We start from the raw sequence: 27,831 nt of genomic DNA on the forward strand, positions 1-27,831 counted from the left end.
ACAAATGTCAAATCACTTTTTTTTTGACTAGACAAAAGAGTCACTCCCTTTTGTCTAATTTCGAAGCATTATTTTTTAATCATTAATGATTTTCTCCACTAGCTCTTAATCTTAATGCACTTTCCAATACTCAGGATCATTGTTTCCATCTGGTGCTTTCTTGGTGGTTTTCAGGTTTATATTCCTCTTCTCAGATTTTTTTAGATTTTTCAGGTTTGACATTATCTCAAAACTACCTTTCATGGTATAAGACCGATGGCGTAAATATCTATAGAATATGCAGTTGCTTAGGGGCCCCCGACCTCTTAGGGGCCCCATCACTGCGCAAATGTAGACTAGGACATCTGTTTGCTAATGTTATGGTGTATGTATCTTAAACCCACCTGACGCTGAAGTGACTGACCGGACCGTATTTATAACCCAACGCATGGCAGATTTCAACATGATGGTGAGCCGTTTAAATACGACACCAATAGCAAAGCAGACAGAGATACTTTTAATTACTGTCTTAATAACTGTCTATAGTTCATTAGACGGTAAGAATACACTTACATATGTTTCAAGCCACAATAATAATCTTAAAAGAACAATGTTTTTGAGTATTTTATTTTTTTACACTATGGCTTGGAATTATGGGTAATCCAGAGCGTAGATTAAAACCATAACTGTTACGTACAATGTGTTAGCGACAATGGATACCGAAAAAAAAGCTACTTAAGCTTCAAAGAACCAAAGAGGGAGAGATGGAGGTTGCTGCTACAGCAAGTACAGATTGTGACCAGGAGATGAATGGAGAGAGCGTGGGTGAGGAGGGGGGCTATGAAGCTGAGGGTCGCCCCATGGCTTGTTGTGCTAATATAATAAAGTATATCCATGTGAAGTTGAATAATGATGAAGTGTGTATGTATGGGGCACGTTTCAGGTCCGTTGTCTACTGCGGCATTACGCCATTGTATAAGACTGCTTGCATAATGCACCTTGGGATTTCCTGGCTGATTTAACTCCACCCCTTTAAAAATCCAGGGTCTATCTGGAAAGTGTGGACCCAGAAGAGTGAAAATATTTCAGGAAAAAAGTGTCTATACAGTCCCTGGAATGGAAAAGGGCGGGTTGCCATAAAAGGTAACACCACAGCAGAATAGAAGTCATGTGTCTTTGACAGGCAATAGTGAAATGTGATGATGTTGCAGTGATCCTTCAGAAAACAGGGAAGTGAGATCAGTCTGTCTCTAAATCACTGAACGTCACACAGAGAAGGTGAGGAAACTTCTGTCTCTAAGAATCTTATATCTATAGTTAACCACCGACTTTATGTAGAAGCAGAGCTAATAAAGATACTAACAGTAATTTCCAGATGCTAATCCTGTGAGGGTCATCATGTTTTATTGCTCATTCATGATTGCAGTCTCTAATTGCTGACAGAAATCCCAGAACCTGTGGTGAGGCAGAGGTTCAATCACTGGACCGCCTTAACTTTTGTTACGGAAGGCAAAGATTTTTAGTTTGTATTTATGAAGTTGTGCTAGTTGTCCAAAACCGAACTGACTGAATGAATTAAGGTCCCACTGTCCTTTTTTTTTTAAAGGACTACTTTATTTTTAAAGGAGAGACTTCTGAAGAATATGATTCATTTTTTTTCATCATACCGAAAATGAAAAGTAAACAGTTGTTAAACCAACGCCGTATATCATTCTCACATCATTATATATATATATATATATATATATATATATATATATATATATATATATATATATATATACACATATACACCTTATATAATTACCATGTCAAAATCCTTTGCCATCTTTACCAGACAGGCTGCAGCCATGTCCCGAATTCCTCGTTTTTTAGCCACTTTTGTTGAAATTAGCATTTTCCCATTCTCTAGCTTTTTCTCCGCCTTGAGCTTCTTTTGCGAACATACGTCTTTACGATCGACCAGAAGCAGTTACGCACAAACACGCGGAGCCAGATATATTGGATATACTTTGTCCAACGAAGATGCTTTCATAAACTTTTATTTTTCTATTTTAAATAAAGCATTTTAAATGCCACTATTATCAGATTTAATGAATTTTAATGCTAAATTAAAAAAAAAAAATAATTACTGAATGACTTAATTATTTTTAATGACCCATGGAAACCTTGTACTTGTAGAAAATGAATGGTTGTTATTGATACGAATTAAAAAGTAGGGTAGCGTAATATGGCTAACTGACCGAGCTAAAAGAGGCTAACCTGTTAGCTACTGAGCACAGCTAGTCAGTGCTACCCAGCTCTTTATATCATGGTCTAACAGTTACTTTGCTCACCAGAAACAGATTTTTTCTGTTTTGTTATCGATCAGGTAAGACTTCATCAGTCATTAGACACGCTAACGCTATAGATACTCCCGGCGCATTGATGCTTCCTCATTATTGTCTGGGCAACCACAATGTTTTACATCATGTGGAAACATTCAACTAATCATGTTGTGTGACGTCACTGGCATGAAGCAGGAACCAGCAGATCTGTTTCCTACAGCGTCTCTCCTCAGCAGCCTCTTACTTCATTAAACCAACAAGCGTCTTCCTGCCAGCCTCCCTGATGCCAAGCAGATCCCTCCGCTGAGCTGCCCTCTTCAAGCTGCTGGTTGACAAATTCAGCTTAACAGCAATTCATGCAGACATTTTTCGTATGATTTCACTTATTTATTGAATGTGGCTCAGAAGCATATCATTGAAATATTAGCTTCACTGCCATGTTGTGGCTCTTTGTAGAGTCTAGCCTGATTTAAACTTCATGGTGACTCGGTGGTTTTCTGATCCCTCGTTTAAAAGGAAGCACCTGCATACATTAAGAAAACACGGACCACTGTAGCTGATCCTTGACTTGCTTCCTCTGCTGGTTAGCTGTGTCTAGATGATAGAGATCTATTCATGTGTAGCTTCTCATTGGTGGAAGGAGCAGCAGCGCTCCGTCCATCTTCCACAAAGCCTTTAAGGTCTAGCTCTTCCAACCCGTCTCCTGAACTAGCTCTGATTGTTAGCTTACATGTTCCATGCATTATATCCTTCTCTCTACGTTACTTTGGAGAAACTGATCAGATTTGATCGGGAACCAAACAGAACAGTCTTACTCTAGATAGGGAGTAGTGCAGCTCCTCTAATCCTTGGGTTGTGATTAAAAACTCCTGGTCATCAGACATTTGGTTTCTGTTCTGCATTCTGTGGATTGATCTGAAAGTCTGTCTAATGCAAATCTCCCGTCTCTTTGTGAAGGTGGTCATAATGGGGGAGTGGTCCTTCCTCTCAGACATGCTGGACAAGGTACAGTCCCACTCCACGGTGTTCGGAAAGGTGTGGATGAGTGTACTGTTCCTCTTCCGGATCTTCATCCTGGCTGCTGGAGTGGACAGAATCTGGGGAGATGAACAAGCAAACATGGACTGCAACACCAGAAGCACCGGATGCAGGAACTCCTGCTACAACCGATCCTTTCCTCTTTCCCACACCCGCTTCTGGGTGCTGCAGATCCTCACCGTCTCCACCCCGACCCTGGTGTACCTGGGCCACGTCCTGCTGGTCATTCGAAAAGAAAACAAAGCCAGGAGACGTCCAAAGCATAGAAACACGATGAAGAGAAGTGCTTTAGATGGACGAGGCAAAGTCCAACTGAGGGGAGTCTTATTGGCCAGCTACATCATGCAGCTGGTGTTCAAGATGCTGCTTGAAGTGTCATTCATTGTGGGCCAGTACTTCCTCTACGGCTTCCTGTTCATCCCTGCAAAGATCTTATGTGAGGACTACCCCTGCCCAACCCCTGTACAATGCTTCATCAGCCGACACACAGAGAAAACTGTTTTTGTAGTCTTCATGCTGGCATTGGCCGTTTTCTCTGTCCTTCTAAACATCGTGGAGTTGTTGTACCTGATGGTGTCCAAGCTGAAGGACAGGGGGGGGCAGCAGCAGGGCTTCTCTTCCACCCACTCATTAAATATACTCTGAAAACTCAAAGCATCTTCCATGCTGCTCCATGAGATGTGGAGGACTCAGACTGGGTCAGAACCAGGGCATCTGCCCTCCCTTTGCTCTGGGTGTGAACTGGGAGCTCAGGGACATGAATCTGATCACTGGGAAAACATGGATTAATCTCACCAATAAACATCATGGATATTAACCTTTATGAGTTCCTCTCTGGTTATTTGGACTTAAGTCCGGAAATGGTCTGTATTGTGGGAATAATCCTCCCATTAATTGCAGCAGACCAGCAGTGACGTCTAGAACAGGAATAGGTGCAGTCTCTCTCTCTGGTTCTACATGGTTCCCTTAAGACCGTATTTGTCTGTTGGCCTTAAAGGCTTCAAGAGAAACAAACTAGTTTTTTATGGTCACCTTCATAAATATGGTGACCAAATGTCCAGATGCCCCTTCAGGTCAGAGGTTGGACCTCTATTATGGATGGATCATGTTTGGATCAGTCAGTCACAGGCTTTGCTAGCTGATCAGAGGTCTGTCTGTCCTGGCACGGAGCCGATGGGACAGACTCTATGCCATAAGCAAATAGAAAGATGAACCGTTTGTTGATCTTGGCGAGTCTTTAGAAGCAGAAGTTCCTTCTGTGGTGGGCGATCCATGGTCTTAGGCTCTGGGGGTCTTTGAAACCTCCTGATCCCAGTCGGTGTCCAGCACATCATTGGGGAAGTCGGCTGGAGTGAATAAGGAGAACCCTGAGCCAGCCTGCTTGGATCCAGGACTCAGATGGAAGCACATCCTCTTCCTCAGACCCCCCCCACCATGGTCTGCTGGTCTCCGGTGTTGCTGGGCATCAGCGGTAGGTTGGTGGGGCTGCTGCAGTTTGCCGTTTGCTGTTTCCTGAGGAGGTTGTTGTGACTGGAGGTTCTGGCCTGGTTCCTGCCCGTCCCTCCTCCTCTTAGCCGGTGGAAGCTGGCTGCCTCGCTCATCATGGCCGCCTGTCTTCTCCACCCTACTGATGCTGTGCTCTGATGGCTTCTTCTCCCTGGGTTTGAAACAGAAGGCTGACAGCTTAGCCCGTAGGTCTGATGGTGTTCCAGCCTCAGTATCCTTCTGTTGCCTCATCCCTGGAGTCTCCTTCTCCACCTCCTCCTCTGTCCTAGGCATCTGTCCCTGTTCATTTTGCTCCAGGACTCCTGCAGATGGTTTTGAACAGCCCCTCTTAGCTGCATCATCCGCGGTTTGTTGAGTTGATGTAAACATGGGCGGTGTTACATCATGTGGGGACGGTGAGGGGCTGCTGGCCTGCAGATGGTCCAGACCATCCACTGGTTCCTCACAGCATTGGAGGGCATGTTGGTTTGAAGTGAGTGATGGATCACAGTTCGCCGTCTCTGGGTTGTTGCTTCTTAGCCTAGCAAAGAAGAACAGCATGCACTGTTATCCATGTGACAGCCTATCGGCAATCAGCTGTTCTACTGACGCCATTTTAAGAGCAATCCTAGAACTTCCAAAGCCTTGTTTTGGCTTAGAAAACAAACTGAACCGGAAGAACAGGTCCGCTCCTTAGGACTGGCAGCCCTTTGGGTTTTTCTGTTAGCCTGCAATGTCTGATACTGGTCTATGCCTCTGAAAGGACAGTTGTTAGGGGCATTGCTGGCCTGGCTGACCGTGCCCTAAAGCATGTTTTCTAAGGGCTGTGAATCTTTGGGATTCCCACATTCTTGGGGTCAAAATTTCTTTTAAATCCAAACAATTCGATTCAGAACTGATCAATTTACGATTCAAAACGATTCTCAGCATCTATTCCAGTTCTCTGGCATGAAAGAAGAGTACATTTATAAAGACTTTATAATTGTAAATATTTTATTTACCTATTGCAATAATGTAAACACCGAAAGGTAAATCCAAGACAACATGTCTTGCATGAGTCATGTCAAGCCCTTTCTTACGCTTTCTCACGCTGCTCATTGGTTTCGCCAAACACTACGGTGCTCCGCACCCACAAAAAAAAAATCATTTTTAAAGAAAATGAGAATCAATTCTGAATCTTAAAATGTTAGAAACGTGATTTGAGCTCAAATCGATTTTTTTCTTCACCCCTAATATATATATATATATATATATATATATATATATATATATATATATATATATATATATATATATATATATATATATATATATATATATATATCTGTGAAGCGCCTCAGATATAAAAATGCTGGAGATGCCCTGAAGGACCTCTTGATACACGTCAACCATAGACTTTAAAATAAAGGGGCTGCTTCTGCTGCTCAGATCGTGCTTGGTGTGAACATAGCAGAGGTAGGAAAAGCAGTGCCGCCATCAAGGAGGGGCTAACAGTGGAGCAGCTTTTCCTCCACTTCCGGAGGACTGGAGTAGAGTCGAGCGAAGTGCTCTGTTAGGAACATAAGGAACAATCAGATCTCTGATATCAGATGGAGCTTGGCCATTTAAGGCTTTATATGTGAGAAGGAGGATTTTAAATTCTATTCTGGATTTAACAGGAAGCCAATGAAGAGAAGCCAGGATAGGAGAGATATGATCTCTCTTTTTCATTTTCATCAGAACTCTGGCTGCAGCATTTTGGATCAGCTGAAGGCTTTTAACTACAGTTTGTGGACTTCCTGATAGTAAAGAATTACAATAGTCCAGCCTTGAAGTAACAAATGCATGGACTAGTTTCTCAGCATCACCCCTGGACAGGAGATTTCTAATTTTTGCAATATTCCTCAGATGAAAGAAGGAAATTCTAGAAACCTCTTTGATCTGGGATTTAAATGACAGGTCCTGATCAAAAATAACACCAAGATTTTTTACTTTATTATCTGAAATCAGTTTAATCCCATCCAAATGAAGTGACTGGCTAATCAGCTTCTTTTTCAGAGACTCTGGTCCAAAGACTATAACTTCTGTTTTGTCTGCATTCAGAAGCAGAAAATTAAGAGTCATCCAGGTTTTTATGTCTTCAAGACATGCCTGTAATCTATGTAATGGGTTAGCTTCATCTGGATTATAGACAGATATAGCTGGGTATCATCAGCATAACAGTGGAAATTAATCCCATGCTGTCTAATAATTCTACCGATTGGGAGCATGTATAAAGTAAAGAGAATTGGTCCTAGCACTGATCCCTGTGGTACTCCACAGGTAACCTTTGAGCGTGTTGAAGATCTGTCATTAACATGAACAAACTGAATTCGATCAGATAGATAAGATTTAAACCAGTCTAGAGCTTGTTAGGATAGTTATCATAGATGATGTGAATATCAGCTGCCTGTTGCGTGTTAGAACTGATGTTTTCCACAATAGTTTATCTGATTAAGACAGTTCTTCTGTCCGGCTATACACAGTTATAATCTTCATTCTGTATGTGGCAAATACAGGAATGGAATGAGAGCGGTGTCCTTCAGCTAAGAACGAATTGTAATATTGTGATAAGGCTGCAGCCATGGATGCATCTGCAAAAATGTATGATGCAAAATGTGATGATGCGACAGACTGGAGATGAATAAAAAGCTTCTCTAACTGTGATTCACGTCCACTTCCTGAGAAGTGAGCCCAGTTAGTAAGCAGCTGCCTTCTGTAACTAAGCAACTTTTCTGATCTGAGTAAGATTATAATTTCTATCAGAATCTGTTGTCATGCCTCCTGGTTATTTAATCCATAAACATTATGAATTGTTATTTAAAGAGTTTGTCCTGAGTGATCTCTTTTTAGGAAAAAGAACCGTAGAGAGAAACCCTCAAGCTGGAAACACAGAGCATATCTAAAACATGCTGTTCCTTTAATTCCAACAAAATATTTAAGTCTTTTTAAAAGAACATTATGATCAACTGTATTAAATGCAGCACTGAGATCCAACAGGACGAGCGCAGATACACGTCCATTATCTGAGGCCATGAGAATATCATTAGTGACTTTCACCAGAGCTGTTTCACTGATATGATGAGGACTATTTTTATTCTCCTCCATTACAGATTAAGTATTTGCTGATCTAGCTGAAGGAATTCTTTAATTCTAGTCCATGTATTTCTTTCAGCATCAATTTGTAACAGTTGTCCAGAAGCATCTTTACCTGCAGCAAACTTTAAGCTCAGACATGAGTTCATGAACCACAAGAGTGAGTTTTCACCTGAGCAGGTGCTCCATCTCCTTCAGAAGCAGCAGCGGCAGGTTCAGTCCTTTCAGCAGCATCTCACACTGGGTCTGATACTGCTGGACAGGGTCGCTGGGAAACGTTGTTAGCAATGCGTTGACGTTTCCCAGGAGAGCTCCGCCCTGCAGGAATGATGCAGCAGAGTGTTAATGACGCCATAGGGTCAGGCTTTCTGCCTGAGCCCTGAGGAAATGCTCATGGCATCTGAGCAGCTCCTCTGGAGCCAAAATGGGCCAAACTTTCGGGCCTGATGAGCATAAGAGGAGAGGAAGAGCATTATGGAGTAGATAAGTCATTGCCGTGGTCATCATGTACTAACCTGCATGGAGCACTCCATGACCGACACGGCAGTGAGAGCATCTTGGATGGTGACCGTCTCTCTGTACATCAGCCGGGCGTGTGCTGCAGAGAAAAAACAGCAGCTCTGTCACTTCACCGCATCTGTGATGTCAGAGGTCAACCTGAATGCATCAGAGCCTGCATGTCCCATTAAAACCAGTGGGACAGAAGAAGAGTAGTCCAGTTTCTATCCTGTCACTGTAAGCAGACAAGGTCCTCCTGAGGTCACATCCTGCCGCTCTCACCTTCAGCAAGTCGGCTCAGACTCTCCAACATGCGGATGGTTGTGCGGGCGGCGTTGTGTCCGTCCCGCTGGCGCTGTAGCTGGTAATACCGGGACAGGATGCAGTTGGCCTCCTCAGACACGCGAGGCTGCAGCTGCTTGATCAGACTGAAGTAGGCTTTCATTTTCTCCAGGGACCAGAGACCGCTGGGATCAGCAGGAGCTTCTGGACAGATCCAAGAGGAGACCCACTGTTTCTGTTATGCTGCCCATCAATACAGACCGCCACCTAAAACACCCACCCTACCTTGGTCCTCCAGAATAAAAGAGGAGATGATTCGGTCCCATTCCGGGTTCCTGGTGTCCAGCAGGACCAGAACCAGGTCAAAACGACTGAGCAAAGGACTGGCCAACGCCACGTTCACAGACAGGGGCTCACTGGAGTCATACTGGCCTTTAGGATTTGTAGCTGCCAGGATGGTGGTCCGAGTGTTCAGCTTACAGACCATTCTGTAGACGACAGGCAGAAAACATCAGCACCTGATGCTGAGCAAGACGAGTCTAATAGCAGCTTCATCTTTTCCTGTTTGGCTGTGACTCCATCCGGAGAGAAATATCAGCTGTGCTGCTGCCATCAACACCTTTGTTCATAGATGTTGGAGATCGGCCTGTTTTCCAGTGTAGTCCTGTTTCTCTGACTGTGACTAACTGGATGTGCTCTCTTCATCCTCTGACATGGGAGCTGGCTCGGAGCTCGTCTGCCTGGCTGTGTGTTTCCTGGACGGGGCCGCCTGTGGAGCTGGTTGACAGTTGCCTTTTGTATCTATGCTTCTTTTTCTATGTCTGCTTCTGTCTCCTTGAACCGCAGTCAGCCTCAGCAGATGGCCGCTCACACTGAGCCTGGTTCTGCTGGAGGTTTCTTCCTGTTCAAAGGGAGTTTTTCCTCTCCACTGTCGCTACAAGCATGCTTAGTGTGAGGGATTGCTGAAGAGTCAATGGTTTGGTAACATTAGTGAGTCACAGGAGGTGTCACAAACATTTGGAGAATAACTGGAGTCAACACGATGTCACATCTATGGGAAATGTGTGTGAATGGGGGGACATGTGACCTTATGGGGACCAGTTCTGGTCTTGGATTGGGTTCATTGGGTTAGGGTGAGGGTCTGGGTTACTGTATGATGAGAAGGAATCCAACCAACCAGTCTATCAATCACCATCAATAGTTTCTTCATCAGTATGAGGAAGAGGAGTAACATTTCCTCTGTAATGACTCATGCTGCGTTCCCACTAAGGGCGTTATGACCGTCAAAATTACTCAAAAGTAGAAAGCTGGATCAGACTGTGGTCAGGTTGCTTTGATGCTTCGGTGTTTAGTTTCAAGCTAAAGAGCAGCTTGGTTTTATTTACTTTATGAGGTGTAAATATAGTTTTAACACACTTTTTAAGTGAGAAAGTCCACCTCCAAACATCCTCTGTTCATCAGGATTATTATCCCACTAAAATATGCAGTTCTTCCTGGAAGTGCCAGATCTTCAACATACCCGCAGGAGGCAGTGTCACTACCTGATCAGTCCTGGAAGCACGATCAATAATGCCAACAGATATACGTCTGGGTGTCCATAAATCATGTAATTATGGTGCTAAAATTACTTATTTCTATCTTTAACTCACTAAAGAATGCTAATACACATCTTTAAAAAACGTTCTATGACTTTTCTGGGACAATTTCGATGATACATTAAATTTTCTCCTTCCAACTGCATGGAACATGCTCAGAGCTGTCCGGCAGAATATGGATAAACCAGGTTTATCTGCATTTTACTTGTTTCTTTCTTTAGATAACGCACTATATACCATAATATGTTAACATGAAAGAAAAACTAAAACTCAAAGACTAGATTTATGTTTAAATCCAAAGCTGAAAAGTTAACTCCAGGAAGTAGCATTGGATCCCATTTCCGGTGGATAGAGATAAAACAGAAAGGATTATTTTCTCAGGAAATACATTATTAACCTTTAACACATTATTGTTTAGTACACTTACTATTTGTGGGGAGGGAAAAACATAATTTAGGTCTTTTTTAACAAAATAAATCGAGGGCTACGGGGAAGTATATCTGGATGCGCCAATGACCTGATGGCACATGTGCAGGAAGGATTGTGCTTCCGGGAGGATCAGGTTATACAGTCATGGCCAAAAGTTTGGAGAATTATTCAAATGTTAATATTTACAAAGTCTACTGCTTCAGTTTTTATAACGCCAATCTGCATATACTCCAGAATGTTCTATAGAGTGGTCAGCATAACAGCAATTAATTGCAAAGTCAATATTTGCCTAGAAAATGAACTTTATCCCCCAAAACACATTTCAGCGTCATTGCAGCCCTGCCTTAAAGGAGCAGCTAGCATGGTTTCAGTGATTGCTCCATTAACACAGGTGTGGGTGGTGATGAGGACAGGGCTGGAGATCAATCTGTCAGGATTCAGTCAGAATGACGTCACTGGGCACTTTAGAAAGAGGCTGGTGCTTGGCATCATTGTTTCTCTGCTCTGTGTTCCTTCTACATAACAATCCATTCCTCCTGCTTTTTATTTTAACCCTTGAGGTTTAAGTCCTTGAAAATTATTTTTTTTATATGCAGAATGTCTGCAGAATCAATGTCAGCTTGCAGGTAGAGTCCATAAAACTCCTGGATCAGCTTTTCTGATTGGTTGATGCTCCGGTGTTCTGTCAGATGAGCATACCCATCATACCCATCATACCTATAGTCAATATGCAGGCACAAGACCTCAGATTTGCATTTATCCCTTTAGTTTTGTACGAAAAATAAACTTGAAACTATTTCAATGGGCGTGTTTGCCTTTAGTCACGTAGAAGAAAAACTATTTAAGGTCAGATCACCATACGCTTCAAAAACACCAAAAAGTAATTAAATTGTTCTTGTTTGTGCATGACTAAAGGGATAAATGGGTATTGACTATGGGTATGCTGGCAGGGATGGGAATCGATAAACCGGTTCCTGTTCAGAACCGGTTCTGTGTGTTCCAGTTCCATGGCACCGTTTGGCAGCTCACTCAATAACATCCGCTGGAGGAAATACATCCAACATGCAGAAACGCTTGTGCACACAACGTGGCATACATTTTAACACTAGGACCCCAGAATTCTGATCCTACTAGAACTTCTTCTGGTCATCAAATTGATGGGTGACATTTTCCCCAATGGAACGCAGGAGTAATGATGATGTCATCAACAGGAATTGTTCTAGTGTGCGATATAAACCCATTGTGGAAATGTAAACCTTAAACAAAATCTAATATATTTTCAAAGGCCGTATTGTATACTGCTATTATTTGTGTTCTAAATTTATTTAAAATATAAATCCGTAGAGTAAGACTTACTACACAGGTTCAAAGTTTGAAATTACCGTTTTATTTAAAAGGTATTGTTTGATTCCCTCCAAACATTTTCCTCAGACCACCTTTTCACATTTATGACAAACGTAATAGGAGTGTTTTTTGTGCAGCGCTGAAGCTCCTGCCGCTGTTTTCTGTCCCTCTCCAACGTTGCTCTACTGCAGTGGATGAGCTGGAAACCTGCGCTTTGCCCGCAACTGTTTTACCAGTTCAAGGATAAAATCTCTTGAACAAAACCAATGCGCTTAAAGCTGATATTTGCAGGAGATCATAAATTACAGCCACAGGCCACCTTCATGTTGAAGGTTTTACAGAATCCTTTCCAATCATCTGATCCGACACATCCACCCTGACCTGTGTGGTTATAGCAGCCTACGGGCTCTGGTTTGGCCTTTGGGCTGCTGAGTGGGCCGGCTGAGGTGTGGGCGGTGCTTAAACAAAAGTTTTACTATTGTCTGATGGGTCGCTGATACGTCTGCATTAATCATCCTCGGACTCGCTGTCAGGATCTGAGCCGCTTCCTGTCCAGACCCCCTAATCAGTCTCTCCCCCTCCGCCTGAATCACTATCATCAATATTTGAAGGATTTCTAAAACCTGTTTCATGGTTAGATTTCTTCTGAAGGCAGTTTTCCCGTGTTAGCCAAAGAGTTCTAGGTTGAATGTTGGTTGCTAGGCAACGGTACCAAATGTCAATCAAGCGCGGGAAGAAATTACAATGTAACTAATAGAGCCGTCAAAATGACGGCTGTGGGAGATCAAGGTAAAAATAACCATATTTATTTTTTACGTTTTTATTTTATTAAAAAACAATGTGAAAATGAAGAAAATACAGAAATAGAAAAAGTAAATGAACATGAACAACATAAGATTAATTTTAAATATATTTTAAATTTATAATATAAATGACGGCCTTGAGAGTTCTAGTGTTAAGGAATGCCGTATTTTTGATGCTTCCAGACAGAAGCTAAAGTTACGACCAGCATGGAAGGAACTCTGGTGGTTAGTAGCTAGTTTTCTATCACTGGCTGTGCTTCATGTGGTTCCTAGTAAATCAGATGCCATTTCTGGGAATAAACCAGTTTCCTTCCTCTCTTTGGGGATATTAAACAAGCTACCAAGTTGCTCCGCAGTTCAGGGAGCGAGGGAAAGGTGACGCTCATTTATTTAAATCAGGGGAGATGAGTTTATTTCCCAAAATTGTACAGTAATGCTTTTTCATTAAACAGATGCCTTTTCCATTAGATTTAGATGACTGTTAGGAGACGGCTAGCCTGGCTCGACGGGTCCCCTCCTCTCAGAACCCCTCCCCGCAGTCCCTCAGACGCTGCATGTGAACCAGATGCTTTAACAGCCAGTCTGAAGGCAGCATAATGCTGAGTATTAAGCCTGGGGCCCTGAACACTCCACACCTTGGCGACTGTTTTCCAAGCTGACAGACTGGTTTGATCATTATTGATGAGGAAACGGTGGATCTACCCGGCTTTGGCCACGCTGATGGACTGCTGCTCCATGGCTTCATGAATGCTGATGCGGTCCTGCTCCTTGATGCTGTTGAACTCATCGATGCAGCACAAACCTCCGTCAGACAGGACCAAGGCTCCAGCTTCCAGGTGCCAGTCGCCTCCATCCTTCACTGCAGCCACCGTCAGGCCTTCAACCATGGAGACAGACACAATGAGCAACTAGCTCAGACAAGGACAGAGAAGAAACTTCCTCTATCAGCTTTCCTTCCATGCAGACGTGTCACGGCTCTAACCGTTTCAATATCATCCTAGGTTTTGAAGATATATATACATGTTTAAGCTAAAAGAAGTAAAGAGCTAAGCTAAAGCTGCAGCAAAACGTATGGTTCATATTGAAGAATTGTATAATCTAAGGATGGGCAGCAGATGTACTATTCCCAGGTGTTAGGCCAAAGCTGGCAGAGGGGAGGATGAAATCTGCAGATGGAAAGGCTGAGAATGACCTTGCTCTGATTAACAGGGGAGCAGAAAGGCAGGAAGCAACTCCATACAAGGAGATAGGAAGTAGGGAGTATGATCACTCTGTGGGACTGTCTGTGTGAAAATGTAAGATGTTTCCCTATGAAGATAATAAAAAGAGCCGGTGTTGCAGGGGGGGTCAGAGTTGCTGTTAGCAGAAGCTGCTGCTGATGCTCCTCTTCCTTTGCAAAGGCGAATCAAAGCTTCTTTGTCCAGAATGTTTTTATAACTCTCCATCTCAGTTAAGTTACCTACACTGGAATTAACAGACCCGGGGGGAAACCACTGACGGTGTATTTAAACAGTTTCCTGCTGGATGTGCAGCACTGCCTGCTGGGGTCACTGTGAAGATCAAGCACACAGGATTGAGCTCCACAGTGGGGCTCCTCTGAGCTGCACCTTTGGTTGTCTTATCTGGATGCTTCACGCTCCCTCTGCTCTCAACAGCAGCATCAGGTTCAGGGGATGAGCTGCTGTCTAACTTGGATTTCAATTCAAGTTTAAACCAATTCAGACAGAAAATATTAATCTTTATCAATAGATCGTTATTATATTTTTTCTCTAATACAGTTTTGTTTATATGGCCCCCATTTTCTCTTTATTTTTTATTTTATTTTTCTTTGTGTCCTGTTTTAGGAACTGATGTAGCTGATAGCCCAACAGCTTAGCTTTCACAAGCTAATACTTGTATATGAAACTTTATTGAACATTATTTGGGGAGTAAAATTGGATACAAAAGACACAAAAAGGGAGGTGAGAAATAAAGAGATAGAGACAGGAAAGAGTGCATAAAAAGATAGAAAATAAAACAAAACAGCAAAAATAGGCACAAAAGATAAACAGTAACTCTTAGAAGTCTGCTTTCACACCTGGAGGAGAAGAGAGGAACAGAAAAAAGAACATTACAGCAAAAAGAAGACAACAGGAAACCCAAGTAAACTTAAAAGAAAAAGCTTCAAGAGACGTCCATGTGTGTCGGAGTCAGAACCTTGGACATCTTGATCAAGCCTGACTAATAAATCAGTTTCCCATTTTCCAATGGCCTATAGCAGCATATAGTTGTGCTGCTATAGGATTAGACTGCTGGAGGACATAGGGACCCCTATTTCATCATTTTATCTCTATTCTCCCACTCTGCAGAATCTGTTAGTTCAATCTCTAACGTTCTGCTCTCTCTACTTTTTCTCATTGTAGCTTCATCTGGTCTGTTCCTGTTTGGCTGTGACTCCATCCTGGAAAGAAATATCAGCTGTGCTGCTGCCATCAACACCTTTGTTTCTAGATGTTGGAGATCGGCCTGTTTTCCAGTGTAGTCCTGTTTCTCTGACTGTGACTAACTGGATGTGCTCTCTTCATTCTCTGACATGGGAGCTCGTATTCCTGGCTGTGTGTTTGAATATTTCTAATACATGCTGGTGGGGAGCTGTATAATATTTCACCCAATTTATGAAACCGTTACCGAAGCCAAATTTACTTAGAAATGCAAACAAATACTTCCAATTAACTCTGAAACACTTTTTTTTTTGCATCTAGTGATATGTTGGTTTTGACGTTTTCACTCTAGGAAGGTCTATTAGATTTATTAATCTGAGTACATCAGTAAGATGAATGCCTTTTCTTTATTAAGCCAGTTTGAGCTGAGTGGATTAAACAAAAGTTACTTTTTCTAAACGTTTGCTGGAAGATTTTATTTGAAAGTCGAGCTTAATCAGATATTTGGGTCGATAGCTGGTAGGATGGACAGGATGTTTGTCTGGTTTTAGCAGGAGACTAATATTTGCAGAATTCATCTTTAGTGGAAGCCTGCCTTTCTCCTCCGTTTCCTGCAGCATTCTGAGGAATGTTGGTTCCAGGGTATTCCAGAAATCTTTATGGAATTCGACAGCAAATCAATCAGGGCCTGGAGCCTGTAAGTGGGCATGTCTATGAGAGTCTCCTGGCCCCCATTATAAAGTCACATCTGGAGGCCCAGGGTCCTCCTGTTACACCCGTCTGTAGTGTTACTGTTTAACGGTGCCGGCTGTTGGGCTGTTAACATCCCGGCCCAGACAGCTGACGTACGTAGGGGGGGAGCAGATGACAGGATGTGATCAAGTACATCCACCCAATGACACACAGCTGTGACTGACAGACAAATGGCTGGCCTCCCCTGTGTGAGCTCATTGGTTACCATAGTAACAGGGTGACGGAACACCTTTGGTTATCACCCAGGAGCTGATTCTTTACGACATCATTTGATCTGTAATGGTAGCTTTTTAGTTCTAGTCTTCAGTTCTAAGCTGTTGGGATAGCGTGTTCATTCTGCTCATCTTCACAGGAGCTGCTGTTCTTCCTTACTCAGTCTGGACCGACCCATGTCCCTCTAGTTATCTATGACACCACAGGAACCTAACCGTGACTGACCTGGTCAGAAAGGTTAGGAGCAATGAATAAGAAAGGAGGACAGAAAGGCCTACCAGCACTGGTAGATCCAATTCCAGCTGTCAGAACTGACCGGGGTATAACCTTGGCTGCATATTTCAGGAACTGAGACTTCCCAGTCCCAGGATCCCCAACCAGCAACATGTGGCACTCTCCTGGAGAACAAGAGAAACACACAGACCATTAGGGTGAAGGGAGTCTAACGGGTCATCAGTGGTGTTTCTGACAGCCATCTAAGAATTTAGTTTTCATCTTCAGGATGGAAATTTTTATTAGTCCTTAGTAGCATTTCATGATAGTTTTAGTCAGTTTTATGTTGTAATTCATAAAACATTTAACCTTTACAATTTCAAATATCAACCAGATTCTTTCCCAGACTGACAGCTCTATCCTAGATGCTACAATCACTGGGTATAGAATGCTGCCGTTCAGTTCATCATTGCTGTTGGGCAGAAAAACGTTGATTTATATGATTAGAATAAACTTTTTTATTTATTAACGCCCTACTTCGCAGGTCTTCAACAGGGGGTCTTTGACCCCTAGGGGGTCCACAGAGGTACTGCATGGGGGTTTCCATCCCAAAGCAAACACTTCCTGATCTACTATGGATTATGCATTACACACAGATCAATACAATCTGCATTGCTCCATAAAAAGCTAAGAGCAAAGACATTGGTAATTTTGGCTTTATTTCTTGAATTTGTCCCTTAGTTAGGGGTGAACTGCACACAGTGAAGGGCGGTGAAGAGGTGAGCTTCACACTGTGACAGCGTTCACTGCTCTTCCCTCACCTTCTGCTACTAAGGAATTTAAACTTCAAGCACCAAATATCATAACAGCTTAGTCACATGATGTGGCATTTGCTCCAGGATAAACATATCATCATGAATGCTTATTATAAGCCCACGTAGTCATTTTTATAGTGGTCTGATTCACTTAGAGGCTGTGTTGCCGTACGAGGCTTTTATATTTTTGTGGATCCAGACAGAGTTGTTTTTCTGGGTCCAATATGGCTCTTTGAGCAGTTCGGGTTGCCGACCCCTGCTTTAGGTGGTAGTCGTACTTCTTTTATGTCCCTTTTCTCTATTTTATGTTCGTTTTCAGCACCCTGAATTGTCAGATTTCTGGATTTTTTGTGCAGATGACCTGGCCTTGTCCGTGTGGGTGAACTGGAGCTGTGAAGGTGGCAGACCTTTTCTAAGGAGAAGAAGATCCTGGCTTGTTTGTTTCCATCCGTGGCACTAACACAGAGAATAACATTTTCTAAACATTTCTTTCTTTGTTATTAAAAGATAGCCCACCTATCGCCATCTGAGGCAAACACTGGAGTCTGGCTTTCAGAGTGCTCTGCTTTCATTTATCTTGATCTCCTTTTACAACAGAGATTTAGTGAGTTCAAATGATTATTATTCTGTAATTGAGTTTAATTTGGAGAATCGTACCTCTAACTTTGGTCCCAGAGGAGTCGATTCTGGGCACCCCTCCAGCCAGCACCATGGCCACAGCCAGCTTGATCACATACATGCCAAACACCTGTGGACACAGACTCAACAGGATCTCATTCCTCCCTACAGAGACAAAAGAAACCTCATGAAGAGGTGCAGGCTTCAGCAGACATGCAGAGCTGTGGTGACATAATCCTGACCAGCCAGTGGGTTGTGCTTGTAGCCGTCCCAGAAGTCTTCAAACTCCTTCTGAACATCTCTAACCAGCAGAGCAGCAGCAGCCTGCTGGTTGTTAGCTTCAATGTTGTTAGCTCTCAGGACCAGCTCCACATCACAGGGGGAGCCATCATGAAGGGGCTTCCAGCGGAGACACATCACACCATACACTGTTATGTCATCACCTGGAAACAGCACATCACACCCTCAGCAGGTCTGCTCCATGTTCCTGTCAGTTTTAGATACCCGACTGGACAGAACCTGGAGGAAAACCTGTTCAGAACGGACAGGAAACTGGTGGAGTTTAAAACTAACTCGCTCAAGTTCAATTTTTAACTTTCCGCAAAAGTTTAAAAACAATCCACTGGACTTGGTTTCCAAAGTTTGAAGTTGTTTCGCTTCCTGAAACGTCTTCAAACCTTGGAAACCAATCCCAGTAGATTGTTTTTAAACTTTTACGGAATGATTATGACCTGAATGACTGAGGATCTACATCAGCAACTTTTAAATTCAACTAAGAAAAGAAATAGAAAATTCCTTTATTGTCCCACAGTTGGAAAATTGTGGTGCTCCGGCAGCAAAGGGTTATAGCAGAAGTGGTATCACAAAAGGTTACAAAGTGTATAAAAATAACAGAATAAGTGAGTTAAGAAAAGGAAGGATCTGTGGTAACGCTCCCTGGTGCATTTAGGGTGCAGCAGTCGGTCACTGAAGGAGCTGTCCAGTTCAGCACCAGCTTCATGCATGAGGGTGGGAGACATTATTAACATTAACTTCTTCTAGTTCTCTCCTTCAGAAGGTGAAACATATTAAAACATATTAAAGTCTGGCTTTAGAGCTCATCATAGCACTGAAACAGCTCTGGGGAAAGTCACTAATGATATTCTCATGGCCTCAGATAATGGACTTGTATCTGTGCTCGTCCTGTTGGATCTCAGTGCTGCATTTGATACAGTTAATCATAATATTCTTTTAGAAAGACTTGAATATTTTGTTGGAATTAAAGGAACAGCACTAGACTGGTTTAAATCTTATCTATCTGATCGAATTCAGTTTGTTCATGTTAATGATAGATCTTCAACACGCTCAAAGGTTACCTGTGGAGTACCACAGGGATCAGCGCTAGGACCAATTCTCTTTACTTTATACATGCTCCCAATCGGTAGAGTTATTAGACAGCATGGGATTAATTTCCACTGTTATGCTGATGATACCCAGCTATATCTGTCTATAAATCCAGATGAAGCTAACCCATTACATAGATTACAGGCATGTCTTGAAGACATAAAAACCTGGATGACTCTTAACTTTCTCCTTCTGAATGCAGACAAAACAGAAGTTATAGTCTTTGGATCAGAGTCTCTGAAAAAGAAACTGATTAGTCAGTCACTTCATTTGGATGGGATTAAACTGATTTCAGATAATAAAGTAAAAAATCTTGGTGTTATTTTTGATCAGGACCTGTCATTTAAATCCCAGATCAAAGAGGTTTCTAGAATTTCCTTCTTTCATCTGAGGAACATTGCAAAAATTAGAAATCTCCTGTCCAGGGGTGATGCTGAGAAACTAGTCCATGCATTTGTTACTTCAAGGCTGGACTATTGTAATGCTTTACTATCAGGAAGTCCACAAACTGTAGTTAAAAGCCTTCAGCTGATCCAAAATGCTGCAGCCAGAGTTCTAATGAAAATTAAAAAGAGAGATCATATCTCTCCTATCATGGCTTCTCTTCATTGGCTTCCTGTTAAATCCAGATTAGAATTTAAAATCCTCCTTCTCACATATAAAGCCTTAAATGGCCAAGCTCCATCTGATATCAGAGATCTGATTGTTCCTTATGTTCCTAACAGAGCACTTCGCTCTCAATCTGCAGGTTTACTAGTGGTTCCTAGAATTTCTAAAAGTAGAATGGGAGGCAGAACTTTTAGTTATCAGGCTCCTCTCCTGTGGAACCAACTACCAGTTTTAGTCCGTGAGGCAGACACCCTGTCTACTTTTAAGGCTAGGCTTAAAACTTTCCTTTTTGATAAAGCTTATAGTTAGAGTGGCTCAGGTTATCCTGAGCTATCTCTATAGTTCTGCTGCTATAGGCTTAGACTTTTGGAGGACATAGGGACCCCCATTTCATCATTCTGCTTCATTCTATCTCTATTCTCCCACTCTGCAGAATCTGTTAGTTCAATCTCTAACCTTCTGCTCTCTCTGCTTTTCCTCAGAGTAGCTTTGCCTCGTCTGTTCCTGTTTGGCTGTGACGTCATCCTGGAAAAAAACATCAGCTGTGCTGCTTCTATCAACACCCTTGTTAATAGATGTTGGAGATCGGCCTGTTTTCCAGTGTGGTCCTGTTTCTCTGACCGTGACTGAGTGGATGTGCTCTCCTCGTCCTCTGGCATGGGAGCTGGCTCGGAGCTCGTCTGCCTGGCTGTGTGTTTCCTGGTAGGGGCCGCCTTTTACAGCTGCTTTTTGTATCTCTGCTTCTGTCTCCTTGAACCCCAGTCGGCCTCAGCAGATGGCCGCTCACACTGAGCCTGGTTCTGCTGGAGGTTTCTTCCTGTTAAAAGAGAGTTTTTTCTCTCCACTGTCGCTACAAGCATGCTTAGTGTGGGGGATTGTATTTGAGTCAATGAGTCAATGCAATCAACTGGTTTTCCTTAGATAGAAAACTTTGTATCAATTTGACTGGATGATCTGGTTGAACTGTAAAGTGCCTTGAGATGACATGTGTTGTGAATTTGGCGCTATATAAATAAACTGAATTGAATTGAATTAAAATATCAGTAAAGATGATTTTTCTTTGGCAGAACAATCGAGAGGCTCATTGGTTTTAGGCCCACCATCAAACCGTCAGAACCAGATGGACAGAAGTTGACAGCTCCAGCAGTTTCCTTCTGTTTACCTGAACAAATCTGAGGGGCTCAGAGCAACCAATGACACAGCGCAAACTCTATCCGCCTTATGTTGAACCATGTGATTCTTACCAGATTTACAGCTGTCAACTAGGTCGTCTTCCAGAACCACCACTAAGGAGCGAGGAACACTGCCCACCGCCAGCCGCTGCACCTGTCAGAGAACGGCGTCACTCTTCTCCCTTTCTTTTTCGGCTGCATTTCAAAGCAAAAGAGCAGAGAGCAAATGTTTCTTACTTGCTCCTGGATCTTGATTTCTTGATAGTCTCTGCAGGCGGCAGGCTCAGATGCTTCAGACAGACAGCTGAACTTAGAGGAATTGCAGCCAGCAGGATTGGGGCAGCCGACCGGCTGGACAAAGGTATAGAACTGTTCAAAATCTGCCTGCGCCTTGAAAACATGTCTGCACTTTGAGCAGATGTAGTCCCGTTCAAACTCCAGAACCTACAAACAGAGAGGAAGGTATCAGTTCCAACTAAGGGACCTCCTCTGTCCTACGTACTGCAGAGGAGTTAGACTCTGCTTCACCAGCAGAAAAGCTATGAATGGGGAGAGCGGAGAAATTAAACATCCACTATTAGTGAGGCTTCGCCATCATAGGTTTACCTACAGTTAGAAGCTTTGTTTCTAGACAAATCATTCATCTTCTCAACATTAAAGACGGTATATTCAGAGCTGCTAAGGTTTTTCCAAAGTCATCCTCCAGTCACCAGAAAGCTTGATTAAATCACAATGCAAAGGGGAGAGGGTTGGCTTATTTATGAGGCAAAAACATTTTTACATCACTATCATGCAATTTACCTCTAGAAGTCATCATTTTTGGTCAGTTTGTAGACTAAAGCCTCTGCTTTGTCCTTGGAATGACTCTAGGATTTATGGTTTTGCTTAAATCTCCTCCAGACCGCCCAAAAGTGTGTGCATTTTGAGAGGAGGAGTCACAGCTGTGACTATTTTCCTACATATTTTCTAAATGACATACAGACATGAAATTAAAGACAATCGAGGGCAAGGGATGGCTTTTGCTTACGGTGAAAACATGTTTATAAAACCATTTATGGTTTTCCCACAGTGCTCGTTTGTTTTATTGATCTTCTCACTGTGTTTGTCAATAGCCCTATAAACTCTACCCTTTAGAAACTGTGCTGAGATCAGTCCAAGCATGGTAACCAAGGTAACTGTTGAGTGGAAATGGCACTAACACCTGAACCGGACCGTGCCAGACACAACTGAACCGCTCTAAACTGGTAGTAGTTCATCAGTAGGGTTCGGCGCGGTTCAGTTCTGGCTCAGTTCTCTGATAACAAAGACTGTGTGAGCAGACCGCCTCATCTCCTTACAGTCAGCCTCCGTAATCAGGAATCCTCAGACATTCTTAACAATCCTAGCCCCCCTACTGTGCCTCATGATTTCCAGTGATTATTCTGTTTAGCAGTGTGATGAACCTCAACATCTGCCGTTTCCTGCGTCTGGAAGCCCTGATCAGACTATCGTTTGTCGTATCCACTTCCTACAACCCGACTCTGTCAAGTAAATTCACCAAAGGCTGCCTTCTTCTCCTGACTCTCCGCACACTTCCTGAATGTTACGGGTGCCGCCATTTTGGTTTGCTTATGTCCCTCTAGAGAGCAGTAGTACAGTAGATCGCCACTAGGAGGACAGGAACCGTGGTGTGTAAACGCCCAGCACGGTTAACTGATCCAAGCTCACCACAGATCACTTTTTCAGAGGGTAGTGAACATGGGGCTATAGAGCTACAGAAGAAATGAACCTAATCTAGGACAAGGGATGGAGCAGATGACGGGGTGGGATGACTGAGTGGATGGCGGAGTGACGTCACCTTAGCCACACTGGTGCGTATGACGGTACCAGTCACAGACAGAAAATGACCCACATCTCTGGACCTGGGGATGGTATGTCTGGTTAGTTCTGGACACACCGGGAGACCTGGGGACACGTTTTCACAAAGAGCAGAAAACCAACATGAATTTAAAGAGGAAGAAGTGTACATCGATCTTTTAGGAATTGCTCTAAATATTAATCTTATCCTGCTCTGCAATACTTGATGTTCCTTTAGTGCTGCCTTCACAATGCAGGAACCTGAATTCAGCTACTACTAGAATAAACGCTTCAACTGACAATGAGGAAACGAGCAGCAGAGACAAAGCGAGACTCGGCTGAGCCTGGGCAGCTGGACGTCTGACCTGTGATGCGGGTGTGATAGATCTGCCTCTGTCTGGATCCTGGTCTTCTGTCTTTGAGGGAAGCATCATCTGCTAGCTCCAAAGCTTTCTTCTGTAACACCTCATCAAACACCGCCAGCACATCTTCTGGGTATGCATTGAAATAGTCCCCAACCTTCAGAGAGAAAGGAGTTAGGATACACACCCTCGCTAGTCTGCCCTGGGACAGCCAGCCTGTCAGTCTCCTCTCTGACTCCCACAACTCCCTTAATCTGAAGGATGGACCCAGTGACCTTTTAATGGATACAACATCGGTTAGAAATCATAGCAACTTTCCCCAAATCCCCATGATGAGCTTCTGAAAGCGTGTCTCTGATCAGAGGCAGTGCTTCCCACAGGATTATAGCAGACTGTGGTGGGAGAGTCTCTGACCCTCAGGTTTTAATGTGTGCACATTTAAGCGTGGTAAAAGGGGAACGCCGTTTTTTTTTTTGTTTTTTTTTTTTTTGTTTTTTACATTGGGCCTTGATTTTACTTTATTCCATCATGTTCTACTCTCCCATATAAGTTTTGTGTCATTTGGAGCCGTTCTGAAGATATTCCGCCGATATGACGGCGCGCGGATGACGTCAGACACACTCTGCTTTGTTTTAAAAAATACAAATACTAAAAATATAACCGCTGATGTCTGGGGGACAGTGATTCTCCTACATGTTCTGAATGGTGGCGTAGCATAAATGATCAATTATAAACAGTTTAGTTTGTGCCTTCAAGTCGTTGCCCATAGGAAGACGTTACTGGATATAACCTAACAGAATATCTTCAGAACAGCTCCAAATGACACTAAACTCATATGAGTGAGTAGAACATGATGGAATAACATAAAATCAAGGGGACAATTGAGAAGAAAACGGTGTTCCCCTTTAAGTGCCTTTTTGAGGCCACTTTTTTTTTACTTTTTCTTTTTTCCCTTGTATCCACTAAGGAGCCTACAAATCATTATCTTAGAGAGGAAAACACAAGTTGATTAAGTGACTGTTGCTGTTATTTAAGATCAAACATTTCAAATTCAGTTATTTATTTTTGACCAAATAACATTTTATATTTACATCCCGCTCGCTCAGCCCAGAATGTAAACCAGGGGGGCTGACATTCAGGGCGCTCAGGGTAAACCGTCTGTGGCTCTGACTGCAGCGCTGTGAGGGACTCCTGAGGAAGCAGAAGAACGGGGTTGGGATGGGGGAGGCGCCCCATGGCAGCACCTGCTGCTGAAGGACGAGGAGGAACGATATATGCTTTGACGTTAGAGTCTCCAAAAGCCGGCAGTGACACCAGAAAAGTCGGCAGTTGCTTTATTGAAAAAGAGTCAATGGAGGGGTCTGAAAAGTCCCTAAATATAGCGACAAAGTCGCTGAGTTGGCAACACTGCTCGGGCGAACCGGGTAGCCGGGGCGGCATTTTTATAAAGGAGGGCGGGACGCACACTTCGAAAAAAAATAAACATTTGTCTCTCTATGGCGCTGGGTAACAGGCGGTATGAAAGTACAGCTGTGGAATAGTCTGATAAACTGACAGATCTTTTTGTTGTTGCTCGTCTGCCTGGCTGTGTGTTTCCTGGACGGGGCCGCCTTTTACAGCTGCTTTTTCTATGTCTGCTTCTGTCTCCTTGAACCCCAGTGGGCCTCAGCAGATGGCCGCTCACACTGAGCCTGGTTCTGCTGGAGGTTTCTTCCTGTTCAAAGGGAGTTTTTCCTCTCCACTGTCGCTACAAGCATGCTTAGTATGAGGGATTGCTGAAGAGTCAATGAGTCAATGCAATCAACTGGTTTTCCTTAGATAGAAAACTTTGTATCAATTTGACTGGATGATCTGGTTGAACTGTAAAGTGCCTTGAGATGACATGTGTTGTGAATTTGGTGCTATATAAATAAACTGAATTGAATTGAAATTGAATTGTTTTCTCTCTCTCTGTGTCTATATAAGACTGTGGCGGGCCCTCACTAAGTGACAGCAAGCAGCTCAGAGCAATGAACCAGGAATCAGGATGAGAGAGGAGCCAGTCTCCCTGGATGACTGAGTATCAGAACCAGCCTCTGAGCTCTAAACGTCACATTTTCTTCTGCTTTCTCCACATAACAACAAACCCCATCAACTTACCTCCATATTGGCTTCAAACAGCGTCATGGCGTTGACCACAACGGAGCGATGAGAGTCTTCATTTATGTCGGTGAGGAGCTGCAGAAGCTCATCCTGATGATGCTCCGCCAAATAGGTCTCAAACACTCGACCAATCAGGGCCTCTTCCTCCGGGTTAATCAGCATGGCGAGGCGGTGAGCTCTGGAGGACCAAAGGCAGAGGTCAAAACCTCCCACATGGTTCCCACTGAGGGAAGCTGGATCAGGCCTGGATCTATATCTAGGAACACTGGATGGAACCAGAAACAGAACCAGAACCAGAGCTCCAGCAACACTCTGCTACTTCTGAGACAGTTTTACTGTCCAACGCATTTTACCCAGAAGACACTTTATCACCACAGAAACGCTGAACCACGCTACGAGGCCAAACTCACTACCAGAACCAGTTGATTCTAGCAGAACCAGCCCGTTCTAGCAGAACCAGCCCGTTCTAGCAGCAACCATGATGGCTGGGGTTCCTGGTATGTACTGCCAATACCAGCCCACAGCTGTGCGATCTGAACCAAATAATGTTTTTGAACTACATGGAAATATACATTGTGTATCTTAATATTGTTTTTTTTTTTATGGGGTAATTTTAAAACAGTTCCTCTTAGTGGAAGCACTGTACCGAATGTCACATATTTTCTAGATCATGTTTAAAAGGCTGAACAACAACCTACTGGCATTCAGTAAAGTCTGACAGAGTTTATAGGAAGTGTTGCTTCAATCCTTTCGTTGACACTCCTTTTCTTCATGACCATAATGAAAACTGACAAGCTAAACGTGGATCTTTGATGACTAAAACATGACTAGTTATGGGTTTGAGTTTTCGTCAACAAGACAAATTGGAGGGTCATTGGTTTAAAATGTATCATCGTGCTGTGAAGCAAAGCAATATCAGCCGTGCTGCTGCTTCCAAACTGATTCTACTGTCCACCTGCTGCACAGCGCTGTACATGCTGCAGGAGCACAGATGCATCATGGCAGCGGACGGACGGACGGATGGACGGAATCCCCAATGTACAAAAAAATTAATGATGGATGTGTCATTCACTGGAGCTGAATGCAATAATAGATGATGACTCAAAAATTTGTTCCAGAAGCCACAAGGGGGTTGGGAGCCAACTATACAAAGAATTTGACTGGAACAAATTTAGATTCTTCAGGACGCCGCCGCTAACAGCTTCTGTTACCAAGAACACGGAGTGGAGCGGAGTGCTGACTCAGTATGTGGAATCTGGGGGTAATAGTTAACCTTCTTCAGGACCTCTGCCATTCTCCCTGTCATGCTCTCAATCAACTTCTGGACCAAATCCTGACTGATAGCGTCCATTCTTGCCCAATCAATGCTTGCATTTGGTCAGAATTCCTAGGTTTTCATTTGTCCACCCATCTCTTGATGATTGACCACAAGTTTTCAATGGGATTAAGATCAGGGGAGTTTCCAGGCCATGGACCCAAAATCTATGTTTTGTTCCCTGAGCCAGTTAGATATCAGCTTTGCTTCATGGCAAGGTGCTCCATCATCATGCTGGAAAAGGCATTGTTCATCAACAGACTGCTCTTGGATGGTTGGGAGAAATTGCTCTCCAAGACATTCTCAGATCCTGCAGCTGAAACACTTTTCAGAGACAGTCCTGGCGCTTGCTGGTCTTTCTTGCATTGTTTTAGCAACAATGGAACCTCTCTCCTTGAAGTTCTTAATGATGCCATAGATTGCTGACTAAGGTGCAATCTTTCTAGCTGCGATTCTCTTTCCTGTTAGGCCATTTTTGTGCAGTGCAATGATGAATGCACGTGTTTCTTTAGAGATAGCCATGGTTCACAGAAGAGAAACAATGATGCCAAGTAGCAGCCTCTTTCTAAAGTGCCCAGTGACGTCATTCTGACTGAATCCTGACAGATTGATCTGCAGCCCTGTCCTCATCACCACCCACACCTGAGTTAATGGAGCAATCACAGAAACCATGGTAGCTGCCCCTTAAAGCAGGGCTGCAATGACGCTGAAATGTGTTTTGGGGGAAAGAGTTAATTTTCTAGGCAAATATTGACGTTGCATTTAAATGCTGTTACGCTGATCACTCTTTATAACATTCTGGAGTAAATGCAGATTGGCGTTATAAAAACTGAAGCAGTAGACTTTGTAAATATTAACATTTGAATCATTCTCCAAACTTTTGGCCATGACTGTATAACCCCCTCACCAACACAACAAACGGACAGTAACTGACCTGCTTCACAAGCCGCTGAGCTTCCAAACTTCACATTACGCGGCTTCTTCTTCTTCTTCTTCTTCTTCTTCTTCTTCTTCTTCTTCTTCTTCTTCTTCTTCTTCTTCTTCTTCTTCTTCTTTAGATTTTAAGGGCAGCTTGCATCCATTATT

General features: G+C 43.2%; 2 protein-coding genes across 2 annotated transcripts; one reads left to right on the plus strand and one right to left on the minus strand.

The window, feature by feature from the left end:
* The first annotated feature begins 1,152 nt into the window (after nt 1-1,152).
* LOC119773540 (gap junction Cx32.2 protein-like) lies at nt 1,153-4,165 on the plus strand. Its single transcript, XM_038270529.1, has 2 exons — nt 1,153-1,257; nt 3,264-4,165. The coding sequence occupies exon 2, from the start codon at nt 3,273-3,275 to the stop codon at nt 3,987-3,989; it is 717 nt and encodes a 238-aa protein (XP_038126457.1). The 5' UTR covers nt 1,153-1,257; nt 3,264-3,272; the 3' UTR covers nt 3,990-4,165.
* On the minus strand, nt 2,679-27,788 carry mcm9 (minichromosome maintenance 9 homologous recombination repair factor). Its single transcript, XM_038270527.1, has 15 exons — nt 27,680-27,788; nt 25,428-25,608; nt 23,292-23,445; nt 22,928-23,034; nt 21,328-21,534; nt 21,163-21,244; nt 18,169-18,369; nt 17,966-18,091; nt 16,559-16,678; nt 13,597-13,771; nt 9,009-9,211; nt 8,724-8,927; nt 8,459-8,541; nt 8,116-8,261; nt 2,679-5,370 (listed from the first exon to the last, which is right to left on the minus strand). The coding sequence occupies exons 2-15, from the start codon at nt 25,590-25,592 to the stop codon at nt 4,623-4,625; spliced, it is 2,721 nt and encodes a 906-aa protein (XP_038126455.1). The 5' UTR covers nt 25,593-25,608; nt 27,680-27,788; the 3' UTR covers nt 2,679-4,622.
* Between the last annotated feature and the right edge of the window lie 43 nt (nt 27,789-27,831).

Source organism: Cyprinodon tularosa, unplaced genomic scaffold, assembly GCF_016077235.1.
Source record: "Cyprinodon tularosa strain WSP-4 unplaced genomic scaffold, ASM1607723v1 ctg764, whole genome shotgun sequence".
Taxonomy (NCBI): Eukaryota; Metazoa; Chordata; class Actinopteri; order Cyprinodontiformes; family Cyprinodontidae; genus Cyprinodon; species Cyprinodon tularosa.